Source organism: Diabrotica undecimpunctata, chromosome 10 (genome assembly GCF_040954645.1).
Source record: "Diabrotica undecimpunctata isolate CICGRU chromosome 10, icDiaUnde3, whole genome shotgun sequence".
Lineage (NCBI taxonomy): Eukaryota > Metazoa > Arthropoda > Insecta > Coleoptera > Chrysomelidae > Diabrotica > Diabrotica undecimpunctata.
Window position 1 is genome coordinate 76,670,072 of NC_092812.1, and position 25,434 is coordinate 76,695,505.

Here is a 25,434-nt window from a genome sequence, read left to right on the forward strand (position 1 = left end):
TTACTTCTTTAGCAAAGAAAGATCATGTTGTCCTTTCTACATCGTTGTTCTTTTCATTTATTTTTATTTCTTATTTATGTTTTCGAAAGTAATCTAGAGTTTTAGTTCTTTTAATTCTTGAAAGTTGTCTCTTGTGGAGTTTTATTGGAGTTTATTGACTATTAGTCTAGATTGTTACCCTATATATATATATATATATATATATATATATATATATATATATATATATATATATATATATATATATACTTTCTTCAAAGTCAGTTACGTTACGTAAATAAAAAATATTTTTGAATATCGTTAGAAGCACATGTTTAGTGTTAACACAAATAATGTTTAAAGAGAATGCTTGTTTATAGTCAACATGAGTAAAATGCAAGGTCCTAATATTCGTATGAGATTCATGAGATTCGTATGAACTTAAAACCAACAACAACGAAATATGAATTTCTCGAATCAGGAAAATGAGGGATTTCTTCAAGAGTAGTTAGTGCTACGATAAACTTTAATAATACTAATAGCAGAATTAAGTGGGATATGAACTGATCTATATGAACTGTACAATTGTACATCTATAGGTCTACATAAACTGATCTGCAAGAACAGAAATGTTCTGAAATGCGTATGTTTTGATAATACTTTGAAATTATGATTTATTGCTCTACGTAGTTTTTTTACAGACTTCAGACAGAATAGTAGACATAATCTTAACATTAAGGTACATTTGTAATGTGAGCTAAAACGTTTTAAAAAATTATGAAATATATAAGGACAAAAAAATTCAGACTTTATATTCATAGTCAAGTAAAATGTATTTAATTTAAAAAAGACAAAGGATTACACATAGATTCATATACAGGGTGGCGCACCGAAAACGAAACAGATGCATTTACTGGCAGATGATTCCTTTAAAAAAAAAACGCTTGGACCCGTCGATTTTGTTATCGAGGGGGAAACAAAATTGACATAAAATCACATTAACATTTGCAGCCCCCTAAGCGGGGGTGGCACCATCCCTAAAATCTTAAATGGAAAGGGGGGTCAAATGATCCATCATTTAAAAGGTCTTTCAACTCCCTTTACAATGATGTAAAATTCATGTACTTCAATTCAGTAGTTTTGGAGATTTATTGATTTAAAGTTTAAATACATCATCGTAAGAGGAGATCAATACATAGCAGCAAAGTTGTTAAAAAATAAAGAATGAACTGACCTGTCAGCCGAGTAAATGTTGAAAATGACCACCATTACTGTCCATGCAATAATAAAGATTTTGCTGAAAACGTTGCCGGACATTTTGCAATATTTGAGGAGTAATTTGATGGCACTCATTCACAATTCTTTGTCGTAAATCTTCTAAGGATGTTGGCTGAGTAGCATAGATTTTGCTTTTTAAGTAACCCCACAAAAAGAAATCCAAAGGTGATAAATCTGGCGATCTTGGGGGCCATTCAACGGCACCTCTCCTACCAATCCATTGACCTGGAAAGGTCTGATCTAAATAATGCCGAACTCTTAATGCGTAATGTGGTGGGGCACCATCCTGTTGGAACATCAACATATTCTCAACTTATCGACCATCATTCTGATTTTCAATTATATCTGTTAGCGCAGGATCTATGGCATTTTGCAGTAATTCCAAATACATTTCACCAGTCAAATTTCCAGGTAAGAAAAAAGGACCAACCAAATGATCGCCAAAAATGCCAGCCCAAACATTTAATTTTTGTGGCTGCTGTGTGTGTACCTCATGGTAAATTCTGGGATTAGAGTCCGACCAATATCGACAATTATGACGATTTACTTCGCCATTTAAAAAAAAGGAACATTCGTCGGAAAAGCAAATGTTAAATAAAAATTGTTCATCGTTTGTAATTCGTTCACTCATAACTTCACAAAATTCTAATCGCTTATCAAAATCCTCTTCATTAAGTTCTTGTACAAGGTGAATTTTATATGGATGAAAATTATGGGCCTTTAGAATAGGTTGGATAGTACGTCAACTAACACCACACGAAGTTTGCAATTTGCGGGTACTTAATGTAGGATCTACAATAACTTGCCCTAAAACCCCCACTTCTGTTGCTTCGTTCCTTATAGGATTTTCAATATTACGTTTTTTATTGGCGACTGATCCAGTTTCCCGAAATTTAGCTACAAGTTCTAGAACATATTTTCGGTGCACATTATTGTTCTCATGTCGCTCATTAAAAATTTGTGCTGTTCTATTAGCGCACTGATTATTTCCGAAAAATATTTCAATAATTTCAACCCTTTCTGCCGTGGAATATACCATGGTTAATTTATGTATAAAGCAATAAATGATATTTTAACAACAAAGATTTGTCAAATCAATCGCAAACTAATGTACTATTTCCTATTTAAAATAAGTACGTGGCATTCTCTACTTATCTTTCTTCAAGAAACAACTTTTTTTGTCACAAAGGACACTTCAATTGCTATTTTTATTATTAATAAACCATGGGCGTAGTAAATAAAAGCATTTACTTATCAAGAAAATGCTTTTACTCAAATTTCTTCTGAAAGAAGTACAAACTAATTTGATGTACCTATTAAAGTCTACTTTAAACTTTAAATCAATAAATCTCCAAAACTACTGAATTGAATACATGAATTTTACATCATTATAAAGGGAGTTGAAAGACCTTTCAAATAATGGATCATTCGACCCCCCTTTTCATTTAAGATTTTAGGGATGATGCCACCCCCGCTTAAGGAGCTGCAAATGTTAAAGTGATTTTATGCCAATTTTGTGTCCCCCTCGAAAACAAAATCGACAAAATGCCTCTGTTTCGTTTTCGGTGCGCCACACTGTATTCTTAATTCTTTGTATGAAATATCATACGATTATGGTTTTAAAATTTTTAAAATTATTTTTTTTACAAAACTATTGCCAAAAAGCATTTTTTATAATAAAGAATTTTATAATATGAAGGAGCAACAACCAATGTTAGCTAGAGTATGGGAGAAAGCTGATAAATTTTATGTGAATGTAGGATTGCATCAGGACTCAGTGCTTAGTCCTTTATTCCCATTAGTATGATGTACGAAACTGAGTGTTTGACAGTTAAAAAGAAACACAAGTATCGAATGCTTGTGAAGAAAACAAAAATACTTTAACAGTGGAGTTACAAAAATTAGGATAAGTCTAAGGAAGGCACTAATTATTGCAAAAATTAAAAAATATAGGTTAATATAGTTAGGGTATACTTACACATTACCTGTTTGTGAAGGGCATTGATATTGGAATGACTCAAGATAGAAACTGATGAAAAAATGTAATAAAGGAAGCGGACTCCGCATAGGACTTGCACATTAACTGTAACATTTTACTTACGAAAATGATTTTTATATGTATACTGATTTATTTTTCTCCCAACTTGTACTGTTTTTTGTATATTGTTTGAGTTAATCATTAACATAACGAGAAAAGCGTTTATGAAGAAAGAAAACACGACGCATATTAGGACCTTGCTTTTGGTTTAGGTACAAAAAGAGAGAACATACACATATAACTTAACTACTATGAGGTCCTAAAATATAATACAAAACAAAAACAATAAACATAAAACAATATACCTGAAGTACACTAGCATTGCAATCGCTCAAAGCTTCGTAAGAACAGTTAGCGTAATTGTAGGGTAACTTTGTCCACACAATATAAGGATGTAAGTCAGAAACAAACAGACAACTGAGTTTAACGGATTCCCCAACATTAAATGTGGAATTTTCAAGTCCTGTTGTTAATATGGGGGTGTTGTGGTATCGCTCTAGAATCAAAGGGTTACCGTCACCACATAAAATAATGATTATTATAAATTTTCAAACTATTAATACATGAAAATAGAAACCATCACCTTAGTCACATCACCCCTTCTCCACATATATTGAGAACATCTAGAAATGATTTTTTGATAGAAAAGAACTCATTCAATTACATATCTTAAGTACAAAATCTACCCTTAGATTAATTCGGTTTTTACGACATATTATATTTTTTTAATAAAACATAAAATATTGTGAGCCGAACCAAATATTACATTATATATTAATAAAATTAATATTATTTTTTTAATAATATACACCAATAGTTTTCAGTGTCTTAATAACATTTTGTAATGCTTGATCTACAGAAATAGTTTTAACTAGGAATACAAATTTTTCCTTACGAAAAAATTGTGTGATTTTGAATAATGATGAACTAAAGAAGAAAAATGTTAAGGAGAAAATTATTGTAACTAGAAGAAGTGTGGAAGAACAAGTACGATAGGATCACTAAAAATTATACCAAAAAATCTAAATTCTGGTTTCGTTTTGCTTTTACAAATTACGAAAAATTCGCCATTGTCAATAAGTTGGGCTTTAAAATAAAATTGATTTAAAATACAACATTTGTGGTGGTTCTAAATTCCTTTAAATATTTTCTAATGACACTACATCCTCAACATGACGCGGAAAAATATACCAAAAAAATCTAAACTATGGTCTTTCTCCTTTGACTAGAATAGTGTTGATAAGGTTCTGCAACTTTTTTTTTTAGCTCAATAGGCCTTGAATGTCTAGAGCTAAAATACAATTAATATAATTCTTAAATATTACAGGACTTGTATCACGTGGGGTGACTTCTTGTCAAATCTTGCTCCTTGTCTACTAAATTGACTTACTATTCTGCTCCATTCATCCTTGTTTGTTGCTCTTTTTTCCCAACCATTAATTACCTCTTTTCTGAGATCTTCCTGTACACTATCAAACCATCTTTGTCTAGGTCCTCCTTTCCTTCTTTTCGTGATTGGGCCCCGATTCGGGATCACCTTTGGAATTCTCTTCCTTTCCATACTCATCACGTGCCTGATCTATCTCACTTTTTGTGTCTTTATGAAGCGAGTGATGCTTGGTTCGTTATACAGCTCCTCTAGCTCTCCATTTGTTCGTCACACTCAACCTTCCACCGTGTTTTTGAATCTATATATAGCTCTGAGCATTTGCCTGTCCCTTTCTTCCAATGTTTCCGTATTTGCTTTTATCATTGTTCATATTTCACTACCATACGTCACGGTGGACCTTATTACCGTTTTATATATCCTTAACTTTATTCTTCTCTATACATATTTGGATTAGATCTTTGCAAATCGGCATTCAGTTTCCATTTTGCCTGATCTTTCTCTTCTATTCTCTAGATACGTAAAATGATTCATTAGATATGAAAGTAAACTGCTACTTTGACTTTTCCTGGTTTATTTTTAGGTTAAAATAGTTTATCTCATTTTCTAATCTTTTTGCAACATTACTTAATTATTTTTTGTTTTCGTTAGAATAGTAAAATCATCAGCGAAGGACAGATATTGCTGTTCATTGTTGATGATGGATACAGTCGTTTTAACTCGGCTATTTTTGATTATTGTTTCCAATACCAAATTAACAAGAACTGTGGATAACGGATCTCCTTGCTTAAGACCTCTGTTTACTTCAAATTCATGCGATGAGAATAATCTTCATACTACATGATTTCTTGTGATATTCAGAGTCATTTTTACTAACCTAACAAGTTTTACGGGAATGCTTAAGGAGCTCAAAGCTTCATATATTTTATTATATGAATAACGCTTGAAGGGTTACCTTATGTTTATAGCAGGTAGTCTGGATTTCTTTTAGTGTAAAAATCTGATCTGTCAGTGATCTATTAACTCGATACAACTCGATAAAACCGGCCTGATACTCACCGGGTTTATATTCAGCAAATATGTTGAGTCTATCTGTTGAGTCTTGTAACAAGTTTCCAGTCGAGCAACACATCTCTAATTTTCACATTCCAATCTATCGCTCTTTTTGTATATGGGGCATAATAAAGCTTTGATCCAATCATTGGGCATATTTTTCTCTTTCCGTATCCTCTTGATAAGGCTATACATCCTTTTTTGTAGTTCTTCCACTCCATTCTTTAGCATTTCCGCAGCTATTTCGTTTTAACTTTTAATGTCTCCTTCACTATATAAATGAAGTAAGTAAATGGCTATTATTCCAGACAGGCGAGAAGAAACTAGGAATAGAGTAAGTAAGGCAAACTACAAGAGAGGCAATAACTATTTCCCACTTTGAATTTATTTTTCTTATTTCTTCATATTTTTGCACCATTCCACATATAGCTCTAACCAGAAAATGGTCCGAATCCATTTAGGTTGCTATCATACTTATTATATTTCTTATAAATTTCATGTGGTTTCTTTCCACCAATACGTAATCAATCTCGTTAACCGTCCTTCCATCAGGAGACATCCAGGATCCCTTATGTATTTGATTTAGTTCTAACTGGGTGCTCCTCACAAACTTATTTTTTTCCATCACAAAACTGATGTCTTTGGGGCCATTATCGTTTATCACTTCATGCTTGCTATACATTCCAACTACTACGTTATACCGTTGATTGAAATATTAATATTTCAATCAACGATTGTACATAGCTTCTCTCCCCACTTTTGCATTGCAATCACCGATTATTATTTTTATATCATCTTTTGGTAGATGCTCCTAATGGTTGGTCATTTGCTCGTAGAATAGAGCTTTTATTTCATCATTTTTTCCTCGGATGAGGCATGTATTTTAATTATACTTTATTCCTTTTTTCGCGATTAGTTTTACGCACATCCTGTCTGAAATAGGACTGAATGACATAACTTTCACTTTAATTTTTTTTGCAATTGCGAAACCTGTTACCAGCCTCCTGTCTTTCCCGCCACTCTTAAATAGCGCTATGCCCCAACTTTCGTTATTTCATTTACCATTAGTTTACTTTCTTGTAGAGCCATAACATCTATTTTTCATTTCTTTATCTCATTGGTTATTATACTTTTAAACTCATTATAACTAGTAGCCATTGCCTTACTCCTTGCTTGCGTCATTTCCTTCATATCAGTCCTATTAGCCCTTTTTTGCTTTTTCTAATTTTTCATTCTCCCTATTCCACTTCTACTAAATATTTTATATATGGGAATAAATCATAATGAACTCTAATAAAAATTACAGTTTTTGTTTTTGGCCTTTCGATTTCCAATCCGGAAAAAACTTGCTAATGTTGATATTTTCAATTGGCGGTAAATGAAATGTTAATAGTTGATACTTCTGACAAAACTTTTTCTTTGAGTATCGGTAACGAAATCTTGCTACATTCTATTGATGAATATGTTACGCAGTTTGCTTTATTTAGTAAGATAAGACTTGTTTTGTGTATTTTTAAATGTCTTCGTCTGTTGTTTGCTATTGTTTTTTATTTATCATTTCATTTTTTAATTATATTACTGAATTTTCTTATAACGTTTTGATTTTACTGGTAGGTCTTGATTTAACTTTCTATGACTTAATCTGCTGTTCCTATTTCTTTATTGTTTTTTATTTTAACGATTTCTACCAAATTCTGAATGTTACGCTGTATACTATAAAGTCCATTATATTCTTAGTATTTTTCTACTTTGCAGCAAAAGCATATTTTTCTTCTGAATCTTGTTCGCAGAAAGGGTTACCGATTAACAAATCAATCATCTGACAAAAATTTAAGCATTCATTTATAATGTAAAATCATACATCAATACCACCTTTATCTACTTTTATTTGCGTCCCTAAGAAGACAAACGCTAGAAAATGCAGCGCGATCACCGTACCATTAATCTGATGTCCTCTACACTAAAAATGTTCTTAAAGATCATACACAAACGGATATATCAGAAACTCGACATTTATGTAGAGGAAACGCAATTTGGACTCCGTAAAGGCGTCGTTACAAAGCTTTCTTTATTGATTCAGATATAATTGGGTGTTAACCAATATGTACGTCTGTTTCATAGATTATAATAAGGCGTTTGATAAAGTCCGTAACTAACAGCTTAAGGACATCTTAAAAGCAAAACCAATAGACTACAATGACCTTCAGATCATAAAAAATCTATATTATAAACAATTAAGAAACGCGGCGACAATTAGGACACTGGAAGTATTTGAATTGTGGGTATACAGTAGAATGCTGAAAATATCTTGGATTGATCATGTAACAAACAATGAACTCATGAAAAGAATACATGAGAGTGTGGAAATAATAGAAACAATCAAAACCAGAAAGCTGCAGTACCTGGAATATGTTAACCGTGGCGAAAGATATTACGTGCTTCAATTATTTCTACGTCATCATCATCCAGCCTTCTGCATCCAAAGTTGAATGTATGCCTTACCTAATTTCTTTCAGTTCTGTTGATCTTGAGCTTTCTGCAGCCAATCCCCAGTGATTCTTTTGACGTCGTCTGTCCATTGTGTAGGTGGTCTACCTCTGCTTCTTAAAGCCGTAGGGCAGCCGCAAAAATGGCACGTAAAAATCATTACGAATGAGACAGATAAAAGTAAACTACCAAGTTTTTTGTCCAAGTAACAAAAACAAAAGAGTTTTGTGTACTGGTTAAAAAATTTAAAACAGTGGAGTGGAAAAACAACAATAGAACTCTTCGGAACTTCTGCAGGCAGAGTAAAATGGGCCGTGATAATGTTTATTGTGCACTTATAGTTAATTTCCAGAACAATTAAAAAACGAATGACCGTGGAAATACGTCTGAAACTGTTTGTATTGTGTTCAAATTAGAGTAAATAATTGAAACGAGGGCAGGAAAGGAAGCCAGATTACTCACAATAATCTTTATAATAGCTCTACTTGGTTACCTGTGCCATTTAATTTCACACCCCAAATATCTTCGGTTTAAAAAAAATATAAAAATCAAATATCTCAATTTTATAATAGGTAGATTTTGTACTTTTCTGAGTAAGCTTAGAGCCTTCACCAAAAATATTTTAAAACAATTTTTAACCTGTTCTAACTGTATCCAATTCAAAAGACTTAAGTCATCCTCAGGTATTTCAGTGTCATTTAACTTAAACCATTGAATGTATGGTTCCAAATCCACAATGATTTGTGGACATTCGAGGGTAATATTGGTGTAAGCTAAAACTGTTTGATTTTGAGGATATCCATCTTTAATGTACGGTTTTGAGGGGTATCGCTCTGTTTAAAAAAAATGTTCAATATGTTAAAATTTATACAGTTATATGTACATAGAAAAATACAAGATTACTAAAATTATATAAGAGTAAAGGAACAAATGCAGTTGGGCACGTCGTGACGGATTTTCTTAAAATTGTTCTCAGTCACTTCCACGGAAATGTTTTGTTCCCGAATCATCGAGTTCTATTAAAAAAATTGTAACAATGGCTAATTTTCGGTATAAAAAGTCAAAATAAATTTTTATGATCCACTATCAAAAAACAGCTTTAGCAGTTTTTTTCCAAAAGTCATCCGGTCTCCGTATGCTCCAGTTTGAAGGAGATTAAATTTGAGACCAGCTGGGTAAAAAATGAACTCAGTCGGTCGAATTTTTTAATTTAATTTTTGTCAATTCTTACCATTTTTGTCAATTTTGACGTTTAATTTTTTGAGTTTTAATGTTTAAACAATGATCCCGTAACAATAAACCAACATTTTCATGAAAAATATTGCTAAAATTGTCATATTAACAAATCCTTGGTACCTCTTGTACCCTTGCTTTCCCCCATGATTTGTTTATGGTTTCTAATAGCAGAATTATTACATTCTTTCCCAGATTTTTATAATTTCTGATATTATTTTATCATTTTCAGATGCATAATATTTTTCAGTGTTTCTGTTGCTTTTCTCAGTTCCTAGGATGTAATCTTAACTATCTTACATTTCATCGTTTATCTTATAATTTATACTTTACTTATATTATAATTTCATGTAAAAATCTATGCAGGTTCTTGAAAATCATTTTTTGCCTATAAAACGTTTCTTATAAATTTTTTAGAAATATGTTTCTAATAAAAGTTGTAGATCTTGTAGTTCTTTAATGAGAATTTCTAAATTAAAATACATAAACAATTAACCGAGATAATTGCAAAAAACCCTTGCAGTAATGTATAAATGTTAATAACTTTATTTTTGAATAATGATATGTAATATAACTAATTGAAATTATGTATGTACAAGAGGTATTTAGCACAGCGCAATCGATTCGTCGAGGCTTTAATTTTAAGATATTTTTAAAAATTTCGACATTTTTTCAAAATTGTTTTTTACCATTTAAAAAATGGCTGACCTTTTAGCTTGAAAATTGAACAGATTATAAGTGAAGATCTAGATTTTATGATCCAATTTATAGATGGCATATACAGAGAAGTTGTAAAAAGTTATAACCCGTTAAAGTGATCGTACTCGTAAAATACCTTTACGTTAAAGTGGAGGGGGAACTTTCCGAGCTCCATTTTTTTTAAATGGAACTGCAAATTGAATCGCGCTGGAAAAATTTGCAATATTTCGCCTTCTATGCCACACAAAACATTCGTTTTTTTAAACTGGTGTAGGTCGAGAAAATAATGAGAACTGATTGACTTTTACCTCTCGGAAAAATTGAAAAATTTCGGAAAAATAAATAACTGTTTTTCATAAAAAAGTTATTGAATTTTACTATTATTTCGTAAGAAATATTGAAATTTTTAATAATTAATGTATATTAATTATATAAATATATAATTGTAATTATAAATTAATAATCCAAATGTGTTTATTTAAACTAAAATATGAAACGATTTATGTTTTCTACGTTTTTTGTAGAAAAAGTTTTACGTAGAAACAAATATTTTCACCAAACCTTTTACTCCCAAACAAAATACCTTTTATTCCTTCTCGGTATATGTCATCTACAAAAAGGATCATCAAATTTAGATCTTCGTTTATAATTTGTTCAACTTTCAGGTATTAATATTAATAAACAATGGAAATAGGATTTTAAGAAAAAATTGCCATCTTGATTCCTATTGGTCATAGAAGGATTTTTTTAAAGATTGTGTTTTTTCACCATCTCGTATCATACCAAACTTGTCTAAGATTTTTTCAGCTTTTTTCCTTTACTGGCTTAAGTGCGCTGTGCGGCAATAAAAATCACTCCTTCCATTTTTTTATTACTTTTGTATCTATATGTTTCTCACTTCTTAAATGTTTGAGCACTTTCAAGAATAGTATTTGCCTTTGCTGTCCTGTTTGAATTTCGCAAATTATTTCTTTCTATTTTTCTACTTTTCGTTCATTGTTTGGATAATGATGTTTTTAAATATTTCCCAAAAATCATCAAGTAATATTGTCACGAGTAAATCGGTAAATGTTTCTTCCATTCGTTATTTGAATATCTAGCGATATTGTTATTTTTTAGATCATAGGCTCTAATTGTTTCATAATTTACTCCTTGGGTATTTGGCCCATAATTTGTCCTATTTTTAATATCATCATCATTTTGGCTTTACAAACCTGTGTGGGTCCTAGCCTCCCCAATAATTTTTTTCCAGTCGTCCCTATCCATCGCCTTATAGGCAACCCAACTGGAGATCCGGTATTCAACCCGGGAGGAAAGTTGGGTCGGAAACTGACGAGAGCGGGTGAACTGGTCCTCTAGGTTGGGGGTTAGGCGTAGGGTTAACACCCTGACACCGTAAATAACAGCATGTTACGAGAATTCCGGATTGAAATCTAGAGACGACTCGGCGCGAAAAAGGACAATGATTTAGGATTATTCTTGTGGAATGTAAGATCTCTATACAGGCCAGGAGCCTTGCAGTCTCTCATTAATAGTGTAGAAGTATATAAGAGCGATATAATTGTACTTCAGGAAATGAGATGGTTGGGAAATAAAATATTAGAGAAAAAGAATTATACGATATATTATAGCTGCCATCCAACGGAACACGAATTAGGAACGGAATTCATAGTCAATAAAAGAGTAAAGTACGTTATAATAGACTTCCAACCTCTCAACGAAACATTATGCACACTAAGAATCAGAGGTAAGTTGTTTAAATATTCAAAAATAAATGCCAATGCACCAACCGAGGAGAAGCCGGATGAAGAAAAAGAACAATTTTATGAACAACTGGAAAATATCATACAACATTGTCCTAGAAATGACGTAAAGGTCTTAATAGGAGAATTTAATGCAAAGATAGGTAAGGAGAGGGAATACATGCCAACCATTGGAATTCACAGTTTACATGAAGAGTCAAACAACAACGGAACTCGACTAATACACTTAGCCTCCTCAATGAACATAGTGATTGCCAGCACATGCTTCAGGCACAAAGATATACATAAGAGAATATGGAGAAGTCCAGATGGGAATACAGTAAACCAAATCGACCATGTGGTGGTTGACGCAAGACACTTCAGCGACGAGATAGACGTACGTGCAAGACGCGGGGCGAACATAGACACGGACCATTACCTACTACAAGCTAAACTAAGAGCTAGAATCTCCAATGCAAAGAAAGAAAAAGGAGTTAAAGAGGAAAGGTTTCAAGTAGAAGCGTTGAAGAACCCTGAGATAGCTAAAAGATTCGAGGAAAGTCTCGAAAGGAAGCTGGAAGGCTGCACGGATGTCATAGTTGAAGATATTAACAACTATTGGAGGCAGTGTAGAGCCATATTGGAAGAAGTGGCAACTGAAGTTATCGGAAAGCAAAAACGTAAAAAATTAAGGTCAGACTGGTACGATGAGGAATTAGCCCAAGCAACGCAAAGAAAAAATCAGACATATAGAAGACTCCAAGGGCGAAGAACGAGACAAACAGGAGTATAGGCAGCTGAGACGAGAAGAAAAACGAATACTTAAAAAAAGAAGAAAGAGCATATAGAGAGCTAACTAAAAGAACTAGAGAACTATAAGGCACAAGCAGAAACGCGAAAGTTCTATAAGAGGATTAACCAGAACAGGAAAGAATTCAAATCTAGGCTATCAATCGTTAGAAATAGAACAGGGGAGATCATTTGTGATCAGGACCAGATACTAGAAAGATGGTCAGAAAACCACCAGTAGAGGAAAGGCTAAATATAAGACGTGAGACAGGGCTCCACGAATCAGAAATCCAACTCGAGGACATTGACAACGAAAGAGAGAAAGATAGCATCCCAACAGAGGTAGAAGTCATCCAAGCTATACAAAAATTGAAAGAAAACAAAGCTCCTGGGGCAGATGGCATTCCTTCAGAACTTTTAAAGCATTGCAAAAAAACCTGACATACTGTATATGTAGACTGGTAGAACTGATCTGGAAGCAAATAAAGTTGCCAGAAGACTAGAGTGTAGGTATAATTGTACCTATCCACAAGAAAGGAGATCAAACAATATGTGACAACTACAGAGGAATAACCCTCCTAAACGTAGCATACAAAATATTGGCATATATTTTTTACGACCGATTATCGGCATATTGTGAAGACATAATAGGTAAATATCAGTGTGGGTTTCATAAAAAAAGATCAACGACCGATCAAATATTCCTTCTAAGGCAAGCTCTAGAAAAACATATGAGTATGGCATTGATATTCATCACCTGTTTGTTAATTTTAGATGTGCCTATGATAGTGTTGAAAGAAACGCACTGTCTGTACAAGGCCATGATAGAACTCAGCATACCAGTATACTTAGTAAAATTGGTGAAAGCGACCCTCTCAAGAGTCGAGTGTAAAGTTAGAGTGCAGAACGGAGTTTCCAGAACGTTCCAGTCTCAGATAGGACTTAGACAAGGAGACAGCCTATCATGCCTTCTATTCAATATTGCACTAGAGAAAGCGATAAGAGAATCTGGAATAACAACCAGAGGAACTAATATTAATCGCAGCGTACAATTACTAGTGCGTACGCCGATGACATCGAGATTATTGCAAGAAGAAAGGCGGACGTGGTCGAATCATTCAAGGCGCTTGAAGCAGCAACAAAAAGAATGGGACTAGAGGTTAACACTAGTAAGACGAAGTATATGAAAGCATCAAATTATATACAAGCAGCACTACCCGAAGATCTAACGATCGGAACATATACTTTCGGAAGAGTAAGGGAGTTTATATACTTAGGCTCACAAAACAATCAGAATAATGCAGTAAGTGCAGAAATTAACAGACGGATATATCTGGCAAATAGAGCCTATTATGGATTAAAAAAATTTTAAACAACAAGCCTAGTTACAAAAAGAACGAAACTAGTGATATACAGAACTCTTATCAAGCGCTTCCTCACCTACGCGTCGAAAACATGGACGATGACAAAGAGCGATGAAGAACGTTTAAGATGCTTTGAACGTAAAATCCTCCGGCATATTTATGGAGTAGTACAGGAGGGCGAATTATGGCGTAGACGCTATAATTTCGAACTTTACCGCCTGTATGACAAACCTGATATTATTAGGTCCATCGAAATAAACCGGCTGCGGTGGTTAGGTCACATAGAGAGAATGAATGAGATGGAGCCGCCAAAACATATTTATAACCAAAGAATAGATGGAGTGAGAAGGAGAGGTAGACCCAGAGCACGATTTAAGGATCAGGTGGAGGAAGACTTGAGAATGTTGGGAGTACGAAACTGGAAAGCCAAGTCGAAGAATAGGAGAGAATGGAGGCTTATCCTTGAGCAGGCCAAGACCCACCATGGGATATGGAGCCAATGATGATGATGATGATGATATTAGTGTCAAAAGTTTGGTCGGCTATTAAAGGGGATACATATGTCTTGTATTTAAAATAAATAATTTTTATTCCATATGAAAGTAGAGTACTTCAAGAGTATTCACATCAAATTTGAAGTAAAGTCGAGCAATATTAGCGGAGTTATAGATATTTGAACATTGTGCGGTAGGTACGTGCGCTCTCACTTGAAAAACTTCAAACGCGTTTTTTTCGAAACTTTGTTTTTCCGTGTGGTAGGCACGATTTCTCGAGAACGAATCGATAGATGTTGCTGAAAATTTATACAGTTCATCTCATCTACATTTATACAGTGTTGTTTCGTGATTGAATGAAGGGATTGAAGAAAAATGAAGTTTAAAGTTTTTAAATAAGTGTGAATGAAGTTTCGTCTACGATTCTCATCGATTTTAAATAATTTTTTCGTATAATACAAGAACTTGTGGACCGATTGAAAATCCCTACGTTCAATTATGAAACAATACTATAAACATAAATTCTGCAAAATTTTTTAACTGAGAGCGCACGTAGCGACCGCGCGATATTCAAATATCTGTAATTCATGTAATATTGCAAGTTACTTCAAATTTGGTGTGAATACTCTTGAACTATTATACTTTCATATGGAAGTAAAAAAATTAATGGGTTTTTTAAAATACAAGACCCATGTAATGGGACCCTTAATGTATTTTAACCTTTAACTGATCCGGTGTCACCTCACAGTCTACGCTTCATAAATAAAGATCCAGAGCCAGAGCGCTGGGAGAAGCTGCTAATCCCTTATCGATTTGGTATTTTTTATTTTGCGATTTCGTAATTTTCGTAATTTCAGTAAATTTAAAATTTTTATTGTTATTTTTTTGACTTTTTGTAAGCTTTATCCATAAAATTGTACAATTTTTAGTGACAATAAAGCATTTCTATTCTATTCTATAATACGTTAGAAAATATTGTTGTGCATATAAACAAAAAATTAGGAATGATTCTGAAAATGTTCTGCTGCATCACAAAAGCACGATAGAGAAACTGACAGGGTAGAACTAAAAGAATTTTTTTACGTTTAGTTTATACAGCGATATTTAATTCTAGCCACGAAAATTTTAATTGCATATTTGCTACAGATGGAACAGGAAGAGAGGTATTTAGAGTGTAAAAAGTTGAAAAATAGGTTGTAAGAAAATATTTGCAGTTCTATTAGGAGCTTTACGACTCGGTAATTAGGCGGCTAGGGAGGAGCATAAAAAAGATAATCCGGCTGCAACAATTTTTTTAATTTTTAATAGTTTTATAAAAAATTGTCAAAGTGTTTAAGGTCTTGGATAATCTTTTATTGTCGATGAGACTAGTGAGCTTCCGTGGAAGGTGCCGATTTTAAATATAGGTATGTACATGCCAAATACACTGGCAAAATTTAATGAAAATTCAGTGCCTCACAGATGTGCGAAGCGGTTATTTATATAATCGGTCGGAAAAGACTCAGATGAATTTGGACTAAGCAATGATGACCACAAGTTTCTAAAGCCCACTCAAGACGTTTTGTGTCCAGCTGAAAAAATTTTTAATATCAGTCATAATATTACTGCTGATAACTGGTATTCGTCGATAGAGCTAATAGATGTTTTGGAAACACAAATTAAACGTAAAAATATCAAAACGTATGTGGTTACAATAAAAAAATAAGAGCGCAATATCACAGTCTTTCCAAGCTAATAAAAAATGAGCCAAAGGATCCATACTTTACGGATTTAGGGGAGAATGTATAATAATTTCCTACCTTTGGATTGTCATGATGATTGCCAACCTCCGTCGCGGAGATGGCACGTGAAGAAGACCTTTGGAAAAATTGTCCAAAATAATTTCTAGTGCATAGTTTCTTAAATGCATTGATTTCAATACTAACAAAGCAGAAATCATATCCTACTATGAGAGAGATATGACCAAAATAGAGGAGTGGATTGTTTGGACAAAAAATGTTCTAAAAGCAATTGAAGTCTCAGAACTCAATGCAATTTAACGATATATAAAGATAAGAAATAAAAGAAAAAAAGTGTGTTTGGATAAGAACTAGCGAAAAAATTAGTGCAGGATCAAATGAAAAGGAGTTTGATGAATAAAAAGATTCCACGTGAGACTCAGATGACTGTGAGCCCCCAGAAGATGACAACAGCTCCCAACACAGACTGTCTAATTATGGGAAAACGAAAACGTTGGACCATTTATGTTACACATTTGTGGCGGACCAGTTAAGGATTAAGATGTTTTTCGACGTGGATAGATATACAGTGCAGAAAGGATGATCATAGAGAATATTACAGCTAAAAGTTTTGGTGAAAAATCTCTAGTAATATGGCTAAACCAAATTAAGGCCATTATCGAATCATTATCTGAAAGCTACATCCCAAGCATAGCATGAGAGTATTGGACAGAAATATCCTCACGAAATATTTAAAATTTATTTTGATGATATATGTAGTTAGGGAGAAAAAGTTTTAATTAACGAATGAAATTAATTTAAGACCAATTTAAATATTTTCAAAAAAAATTATATAAATTACTGAAAGTCATCGAAACAGACAAAAAAATCTCTACATTTTACTGACAACACAAATAGTAATATGTAGACAGTGAGCATTTGCCTCTGTCGATATACTGTCGTCGTTATCAGCTTTGATCTATTGTTATCCACTGTTGGCTAATCAGTTTTTAGCAGATCTTTTAACGCTATCAGTCTAACGCTTTATCAGTCGTTCTTTACTGCACTTATGAGCTATTGGCCTCCGTTCCAACAGCTTGCTCCCTCGAGTCTGGCGATCAGTCTTCTCCATCTCTATTTCAGTGTTATGGCATCCATCCGTCATATGGCTCCACAGCCTAATTCGAGCTCTGGCCTCGCTCAGCAAACCTCTCCATTCGTTACAGTTTGTAGTCATTCTTCTCCGCGATCGACTATTAAGATTTCTTGCGACCTCATCCATATCATCTTTCCATCGCTTTCTCGGTTTTCGAATAGTCTCTTCCCCTGAATTCAACAGTTTTTTTGGAAACCTGTTTTCTTCCATCCTAAATACTTGGCATGTCCATTGAAGACGCTGTAGGTGGGCATACTGAGATAAATGTGGTTCTTTGTGTATTATATCTTTCATAATGGTATGATTCGCCAACTGTTATTCTCATTTATAGGGCCTAGTATTCGTCTTAGTACTTTTCTTTTAAAGATATCCATGCGGTCTACAGATTGTTGGGTCAGTACTTCAGTTTTACATCCATAGCTCACTATATGTCGGATGAAATTTGTATCTTAGTTCATTGATGTACGTCTCGTGATTTAAATATCTGGTTCATAGTAAAGTATGCCGTATTGACTAGGATAATTCTTCTGCTAAGCTCTGCATCTTCAATGTTGTCCTTTGTGATGTTAATCATCACACATGTCATCTTATAGCATCAGTGACTCTCAAAACTCATTCTGTACAGTGTGATTGACATTGTTGTCGACTTTTACACAACTTTGTATAACATTCTTGTACTGTCTTAAAAAATTCGACTTTATTCATGCTTTTCTAATAGGTTTCGATGTTTTTTAGTGCTTTTAGTCACTTCTTTCTATGAAATTGCTCCTTCTTCGCACCACGTTACGATCTTCCATCAATGTCTTCGTTTCTGAGCTAATTTTTTCTTCTGTTTTTGTGTACGTGCAAAATTTTTTTGTCAAACGTTGTATTTTTTAAACAATATTTATTTGCCCTTTTAGTCTGTATCATTCAGGTCAGCATTAAGGATAAGGTGACGTCCTTTTAATATTTGTTTTTTTATGGATCATTATTAAGTCAACCTCAGTGTTGCAGTGTTACACTGGTATTGCTCTCAGGTCATCGGGAAATATGTGGCAATCAAAGAGCTGATGCACTTGCCAGAGTACCATCAGCTACAAGATACTTTGGTTCAGAGCGGTCCGTGGGAGTGCTAAAAAGTATCGTCCGCAACCAGAAAAGCCTGGATCCGAAGATAACAACTTATACTGGGAAAATATACTCGGTCAAACACATGGCAAGATGCATATTGAACGGACTGAATTTCATAATAAGCTTCCTTACTGGACATATGCCATTTAAGGGACACCTGTATACCATGGGACTGATTCATGGATGCTTGAACTGCAGACTCTGTAGTAGAAAGGCCGAAACAGTCAACAATGTCTTGCATGACTGCGAGGTATTGGATCGCAGGCGGTAAATACTTTTTGGAGACCACGAAGTGACACCAAATACATTATGGTACCGATCCACTAGACCTATATAAGCTGGTATAGGCTTCCAGAGTCCTGGAATGGATATGATGAAGAAATGGTAAACACACTTTTATAACAGACGGCTTCCAAAAAAGGTCAACCTTATTTGACGAAACACTTTTCACTTGACTCTTTTTCGTTTTTTGTGGTTTGCCTTATTCTTTTAATATGTAAGCCCTTTTCAGTCAATTGTTATGCATAGTACGTTTCTGATAGCACCTGAAGATATGTGATTTGTTCTATCTAGAAGTTCTCTAATAGATATTTATTGCATATGGAAGATTTCTCTTTTTTCTTATCATTCTGTTATTTTCGACATAACGTTTCTTCATATATCTCAGTGAAATTAGACATGTTACACCCAGAAGAAGGAATTTTTTTAACTTAATTTTTTGGCAGCATGGTAGATTTACATTAAGATTAAAATGATATCGTTGAAATAATTTTTATTAACGTGTAATCAAATAATAATAATGTGTTTGGCTACCTCGTAGCTGAATACACTCCTGTACACGTGTAGGCATTGACAGAATGAGATGATCGATTTTTGCTTGTGGCACCTTGTTCTAAGCAACTTAAACTTCATGGATTAACTGTGCCAGAGTCTGTGGAGGATCGTGCAAAGAATTAAGTTCAAGAAATTATTTCTTCTTCTGGGTGTAACACTTCTAATGTCGCTGACCACATTAAAACAAAATATTCACCGAACTTACTACTTACAAGTTGGATTATATATTGGCAACCCTGATTCTTGACCATTTTTTTAATAGCAGAGTTAGTTTTGTATTTGAAAGCTACAGAATTTGCTGTTGCATATCAGGAATGCGACTGCAAGTAAATTTAGGTTTTTATCGGAACCGGAACTGTTCATAGTTCCAAAACAATAACCGATTCCATCATCTCTAGTTTTTGGCGCCTTAAAACTCAAATTTATCGTTTAAAAGAACCCCGAGAGCAAAACAGGCAGTTGAAGAGGCCTTGAGATGGCAGCCGCACCACTTGACTAACCCATCTATGGAGCGGTGCTTCATAATGGGGACATTTAATTACTGATACCTTTTACAGAGGCATATCGAATAGAACATTAAGTCGACAATTCCGGCGACAAAAGAACAAACGCTTCGCTATTTTAAAAATTATTGAAATAAAAACGTGAGACGAAGTGTTACGAACATAAAATCAACCGATAAAACAAGAAAAATAACTTGGTTGAGAGGTAGTTAGGCAACCGATACAAATAAAATCAAGAATAACAAAGTTGAGAGTTAGCTTTTTATTGAGATTTAGCGAACTATTCGCAGCAAATGAAAATTAATTTTAATAAAAGACAAAAATGTATAATCCAAATTATTAGCAAATGGGAAAAGGCAAATAGTGTTAGTAAGAGATAAAAAGCTTATACAATGAAAATGTAAAGAGTAGAAAGTTTCAAATATATAGGCACAAAAAAGGAACATATGGCATAAATATAATAATAAAATTTTCTCAGATACAGATCCTAGAATAGTTTCTGAAAAATAATATTTAATTATAGGGAAATAAAATACACGAAGAGTGTATAAGGATAACGAATGGGATAAATAAAGTATCTAACATGCCAGTTGGCTTCACAAATAAAAGAAAATGTTTTTGCGTATTTCAGGGTGTACAGCCGTTCCAAATTAGTTTTGCCATTGGTGGCGACTCGTTGCAGACGTTTTGGCACCGCTAATGTCTGTAGTTGAATAGCTACCACAAAGCATAGATATTATAGTATTTTTATTTATTGCTGTAATTCACACACCTTACGAAACAAGTAGATATTATATATGAATCTTGAACGGTGTTATAAAGAAAATCAAATTTATTAATATGTGGACAGATCATGTGTGTCCAGAGATCAAGTCTGAGGACAGTAGGAACTCCTCAGAACAACCATTATAAGATCTTATGTGGCACTTTTTAATAAGGTTGTCATATCTCCACAGTCATATTTTCGTCCCATATATGTAGCAGATCTAACAGCATCATGGTAGATCAAAACTTGGTGGCGTTTGGGTAATAACAGGACATGTTATTATTTTTCAGTGCAATCCATAGTAATGTAATAATATTGAATGCCTTAATGACTTGGTAAATCGATAAATTTGCTTTTTTTCTTATCCCTTAATGACCCTTTTTTTCTTGTATTAATACATATTTTCTTGTGAGCGTACCAGGCTCTATGGAACCTTGGCTATTATAGAAAAGAAAAAAATCTTCAAAACAAGAAATTCTGCGACAACCTGGACCTCTTTTACCATCTTATCCTGCATAGTGACGAGAAGTCCTAATTTTCTTTTTTTATATTGTGAATGGTTAATGTTTATTTAGTTGATTTAGCACTCCTGTGTTTGGGATTCTGTCAACCCACGAAATTTCTAAATATTGGTGCTTCTTAAATATGACATCAGTAAGAGTGCACATGCTTCAACTCTATACATTAGTATTCGGAAGACATACTATCGGAAAATAAGAATTCTTAAGGGTAGATTCATATAGTGGCTACACAGTTATTCTTCATTTTTATAAATGCAGTTCTAGCATGTTATATTTGTTTTTGTTTAAAAATATATAGTTCAGGCCATATCTGTTTTCAATTGGACATTTTTCATATAAGTCTAGTTTTTGCTGGAATCACTTCAAGATATACCTTGTAAACACGATTTGATCCAGTCGCGAACGTTGTGCTTATTTTTTTATTTAACAAAATCTGAAAAAAATTTAAAATTTTTGCTTTTTGCGCCTATATTTTCGTCTATAACTCGACGAGATATTGCTCCTACAAAAAAATTATAAAAGGTAAAAGTTTAGTTTTTACATAATATTTGACTAGCTACAAATTGAAAGTTTAATGTTTGTTGGGAATTGTGAAAAAAAGTGCAACAACAGTTGCAAAGAGTTTTTCCTTTAAATTTTTTCTACCCGTTAAACATAACCTATAGCCTTCATATTCTGCTTAGAAGAACTTTATAACACGACTAAAACGTGTGCTAAATTACAATAGAATTGGTTTAATAGTTTTTGCTTAATAATTTTGGAATCCAGGGTCCCCAAAAAAATTTCAAATTTTCAAAATTGTGCTGGGCCTAGAACGAGCACTTCAATAAGACGAAAACTTTTTTGTATATAAAGAAAGGCTTACTTTAAAAAAATGTAAAAATTGAATTGGTCAACTAGGAGAGCCTAGGAATTTTTTTAAAGTTGTAAATTATTTTTTGTACATTTCTTATAAATAAATAAAATATTTTAATAATTTAATTTTTAATAAATTTCAATAAATATTTTAAACTCTTTTTCGTTTTAGCAGGATAAGTCGCTTCTAAAGTACCTTCTGAGTTGTTTTTTCCTAAAAAGCTTCATTTTGTATTTCAATGTCTTCAAGTGTTGGTGGCAACGAATGCCAACTTTAAGCTTCGACATTTCGGCAAACAATAAACCGAATTCGAAAAGTTCTATCAATTATCTTGTTTAAGACGCTCACTCTATATTCAGAAGATATTCTAGGCGACTACCAATGCAGCTTTCATGCTGGAAGGTTAAAAATAGATCAAGTATTTACGATCCGCCAAATATTAGAAAACAAATGGGAATTCAATCGAGATATGTACACCAAATTTTCGCAGATTTCTAGCAAAGCATATCATTCGATAAAAAGAAGTAGACTAGACCTAGACTCAAATATGCGTGACAGACTCATACGCACAGATAAAGATAGGAAACAGAAAATCGATGCCATTTAGTAAAACATCAGGACTTAGACAAGAAGACCCATATTATTATCGTTGCTATTCAATTTGGCCTCGGAATATGCAATAAGTAAAATATCGTTTGAGCTGACAGGGAAATTTGCGAATCGAGGATCAAAAATAATGTTGGCCTTTGCTGATGATCTAGATGCAGTCGCTCATTCTACAAGAGACGTGAGAGAGGTTTTTTCACAACTCGAGAAGGAAACAGTTAGTCTGCGTCTTCGAATAAATGAAGAGAGGACGAAATACATGCTGGTAACCAAAAATCCAAGAGCAAGAATTAGGCAGAACATAACTATTAATGACTACAACTTCAAAGTAGTAAAAGAGTTTAAATATCTAGGGACGGTCATCACAGATGACAACCACATAGAAAAAGGGGCCTCAGCAAGGATAGCTACGAGGAATATAGCGTTATACACCCTACCATCAATATTAACACTGTATGTCAATTATTCGCCCAGTTGTTACATATGGAAGTGAAACACGAACTCTACACGAAATCAGCAGGTAATAAATGAGCTGCTGGTATTTAAAAGAAAAGTTCTCGGAGTAATATTTGGACCACAAAAGTTTGAATGAATTTACAGGAGAGTAGAGAAGGCGCAGCAATTCTGAATTGGTGACTCTGTATGGTACTGAAAACATCGTCATACATATAAAAGCTTACCGGATAAGATGGGCAGGTCATGTGGTAAGATCAGAAGAAGACAGAGTGCCAAAGACAGTCTTTTTTGAGAGACTACACGGTAAAAGATTAGTAGGATGATGTTGAACCAATCTAGGATTGGGGTACAACAATGGGAAATGGAAACGCAAAGTCGTAGGAGATGGAGGACTATAGTGAATGCGGCGAAGACTTACGCAGAGTTGTAAAGGCAGTCAAGAAGAAGAAGAATATACCAAATGTATGATTTTTTCTTAAAGACGCGTCTTTCAAAGTTCTATAAGTGTACAAATTTTAAAATTTATATGTGTAAAACTCTCAAAGGTATTTTATTTATTAATAAGCCAAAAAAATGTTTATAACTTTAAAAAAGGTCCCCTAGTTGACCGATTTAAATTTTGTGCATGTGAAAGCTTGAGCCTTTCTTTATATGTAAAAATTTGTTCGACTATTTAAAGTACATACTTATTTTGAGCCCACCATAATTTTAAAAATTTGAAATTTGTTCCGCGGACCTTGGATTGCAAAATTTTTTATGGAAAAGCTATTAAATGTATCCTAACGAAATTTAGCATAAATTTCAGTCGTTTAAGAAAGTTTTTCTAGGCGGAATATGAAGGCAGATTGTTGTAAACATTAAATTTTCACTTTCTAGCTAGTCAAATATTATGCAAAATTGAAAAACTTGTACCTTCTATAATTTTTTTGTTTGTTGGAGTAATATCGCTCAATATTTATAGGCAAAAATATGGGCGAAAAAAGCAAAAATTTTTTATTTTTTTCAGATATTGTTAAATAAAAATTAAGCATTTAATTAAGGTTTACGACTAGCGCATATCGTGATTATTGATGCAAGGTACATCCTGAAGTAATTCCAGCAAAAAAATAGACTCCTATCGGAAATGTCAATTATGGTCTACTTTTCGACAGATTTCGCCTGGACTATTACTATAATTAAGAAAATAAATCTATTAAACCATATTTTCAAAATATTTTAATTTTTATAAAGGTTGTTAAGAATTTCAACATGATATTAAAAATATATTATACGTACTCTTTAATGTCATTTAAAGTGAAGATGTCTTTAAAAAGAAATAAAATTTTTTAAATATCTCCAAGCTTTTTATATACTTTCCTAAAATAATTTAGTCTCTATAAATCTGCTCCTATATATAAAGAATTTAATAGGAAAATAATGATCCCAAGAATATTATTGCTGAATATTTCATTTTGGTACTTACCCACTACATCCACGGCAAAAGTAAAATTTATACACCCAATGACATTACACACTAAACAGGTATAATTTCCTTTATCATTAGGAACCAAATCTTCCAAAGTTAACGACCAATGGTTGATTTTGATATCTCCTAATTTCCTTGTAGGGGGAGATTTGTCATCTCGATACCACGTGATATTCGGCGTGGGATTTCCCGCAGCTCTACAAGTGAGCCTCACCATATTTCCGGCAGGCTTCACTAACAGCTTTGTCATTTGATTTTTTCGTGTAAAATAAGGGGCTTCCAACACAGTCACATTAAACTTTTTAATCAAAAATGAATTATTCGCCATACATACATATATTCCACCGTTATGTTCCTTCGGAGTGAATATAAATGACGACGGAGATTCACTCTGAAAATAAAATCAGTCATAAAATTATAAAACTTCAAATATCTACTTTGCATGTTACCTCTAAATTTGCTTCCGTAGGCCCTTCGCTGCTACTTAAATATTTCCAAGTTATTTGGCCTAGGTTTGTTGGACACTCAAGTATTGTTGTGTTCGGGCTTATTACGGTGACATTTTGAGGTGTGTCAATTTCCTCATCATCACCTGAAAGAAACGAAATGATTAACATGCAGGTTATTTATATATTTCTGGACCGTGAATTTTCAATGAGCACTTAATATAATTTTATAACTTATAAAACTAAACTGAGAAATGGCGATTGCTTAAAAAGAAAAATACATATCGATTCTATATGTATATTTCCAGAGGTCCAGCGTGCCAGTGTCGTACCAAGTAGTGTATTTAACAATTAATTATTTAAATTCTAATATATATTGGAGAAGACTTTAATATCAGTTTGGGTTGTTTGATTGTTTATATTGGGACAGGTTGATTCATTTTTAATATGT

The 25,434-nt window shown here is 33.3% G+C and overlaps 1 protein-coding gene across 2 annotated transcripts in view; it reads right to left on the reverse strand.

Annotated features, from left to right (window-relative positions):
• The window catches only part of LOC140452506 (fibroblast growth factor receptor homolog 1-like), a 139,617-nt gene that overhangs the window by 17,680 nt on the left and 96,503 nt on the right, over window positions 1–25,434 (reverse strand). Inside the window, exons 3-5 of one of the 2 annotated variants that reach the window (XM_072546812.1) lie at window positions 24,987–25,129; window positions 24,535–24,928; window positions 8,862–9,055 (exon numbers count right to left, since the gene is read on the reverse strand). In XM_072546812.1, the coding sequence (XP_072402913.1) occupies window positions 8,862–9,055; window positions 24,535–24,928; window positions 24,987–25,129 (731 nt within the window). Of the gene's footprint in view, window positions 1–3,600; window positions 3,792–8,861; window positions 9,056–24,534; window positions 24,929–24,986; window positions 25,130–25,434 lie in introns of both variants that reach the window. The other variant, XM_072546813.1, reaches the window with a different exon arrangement.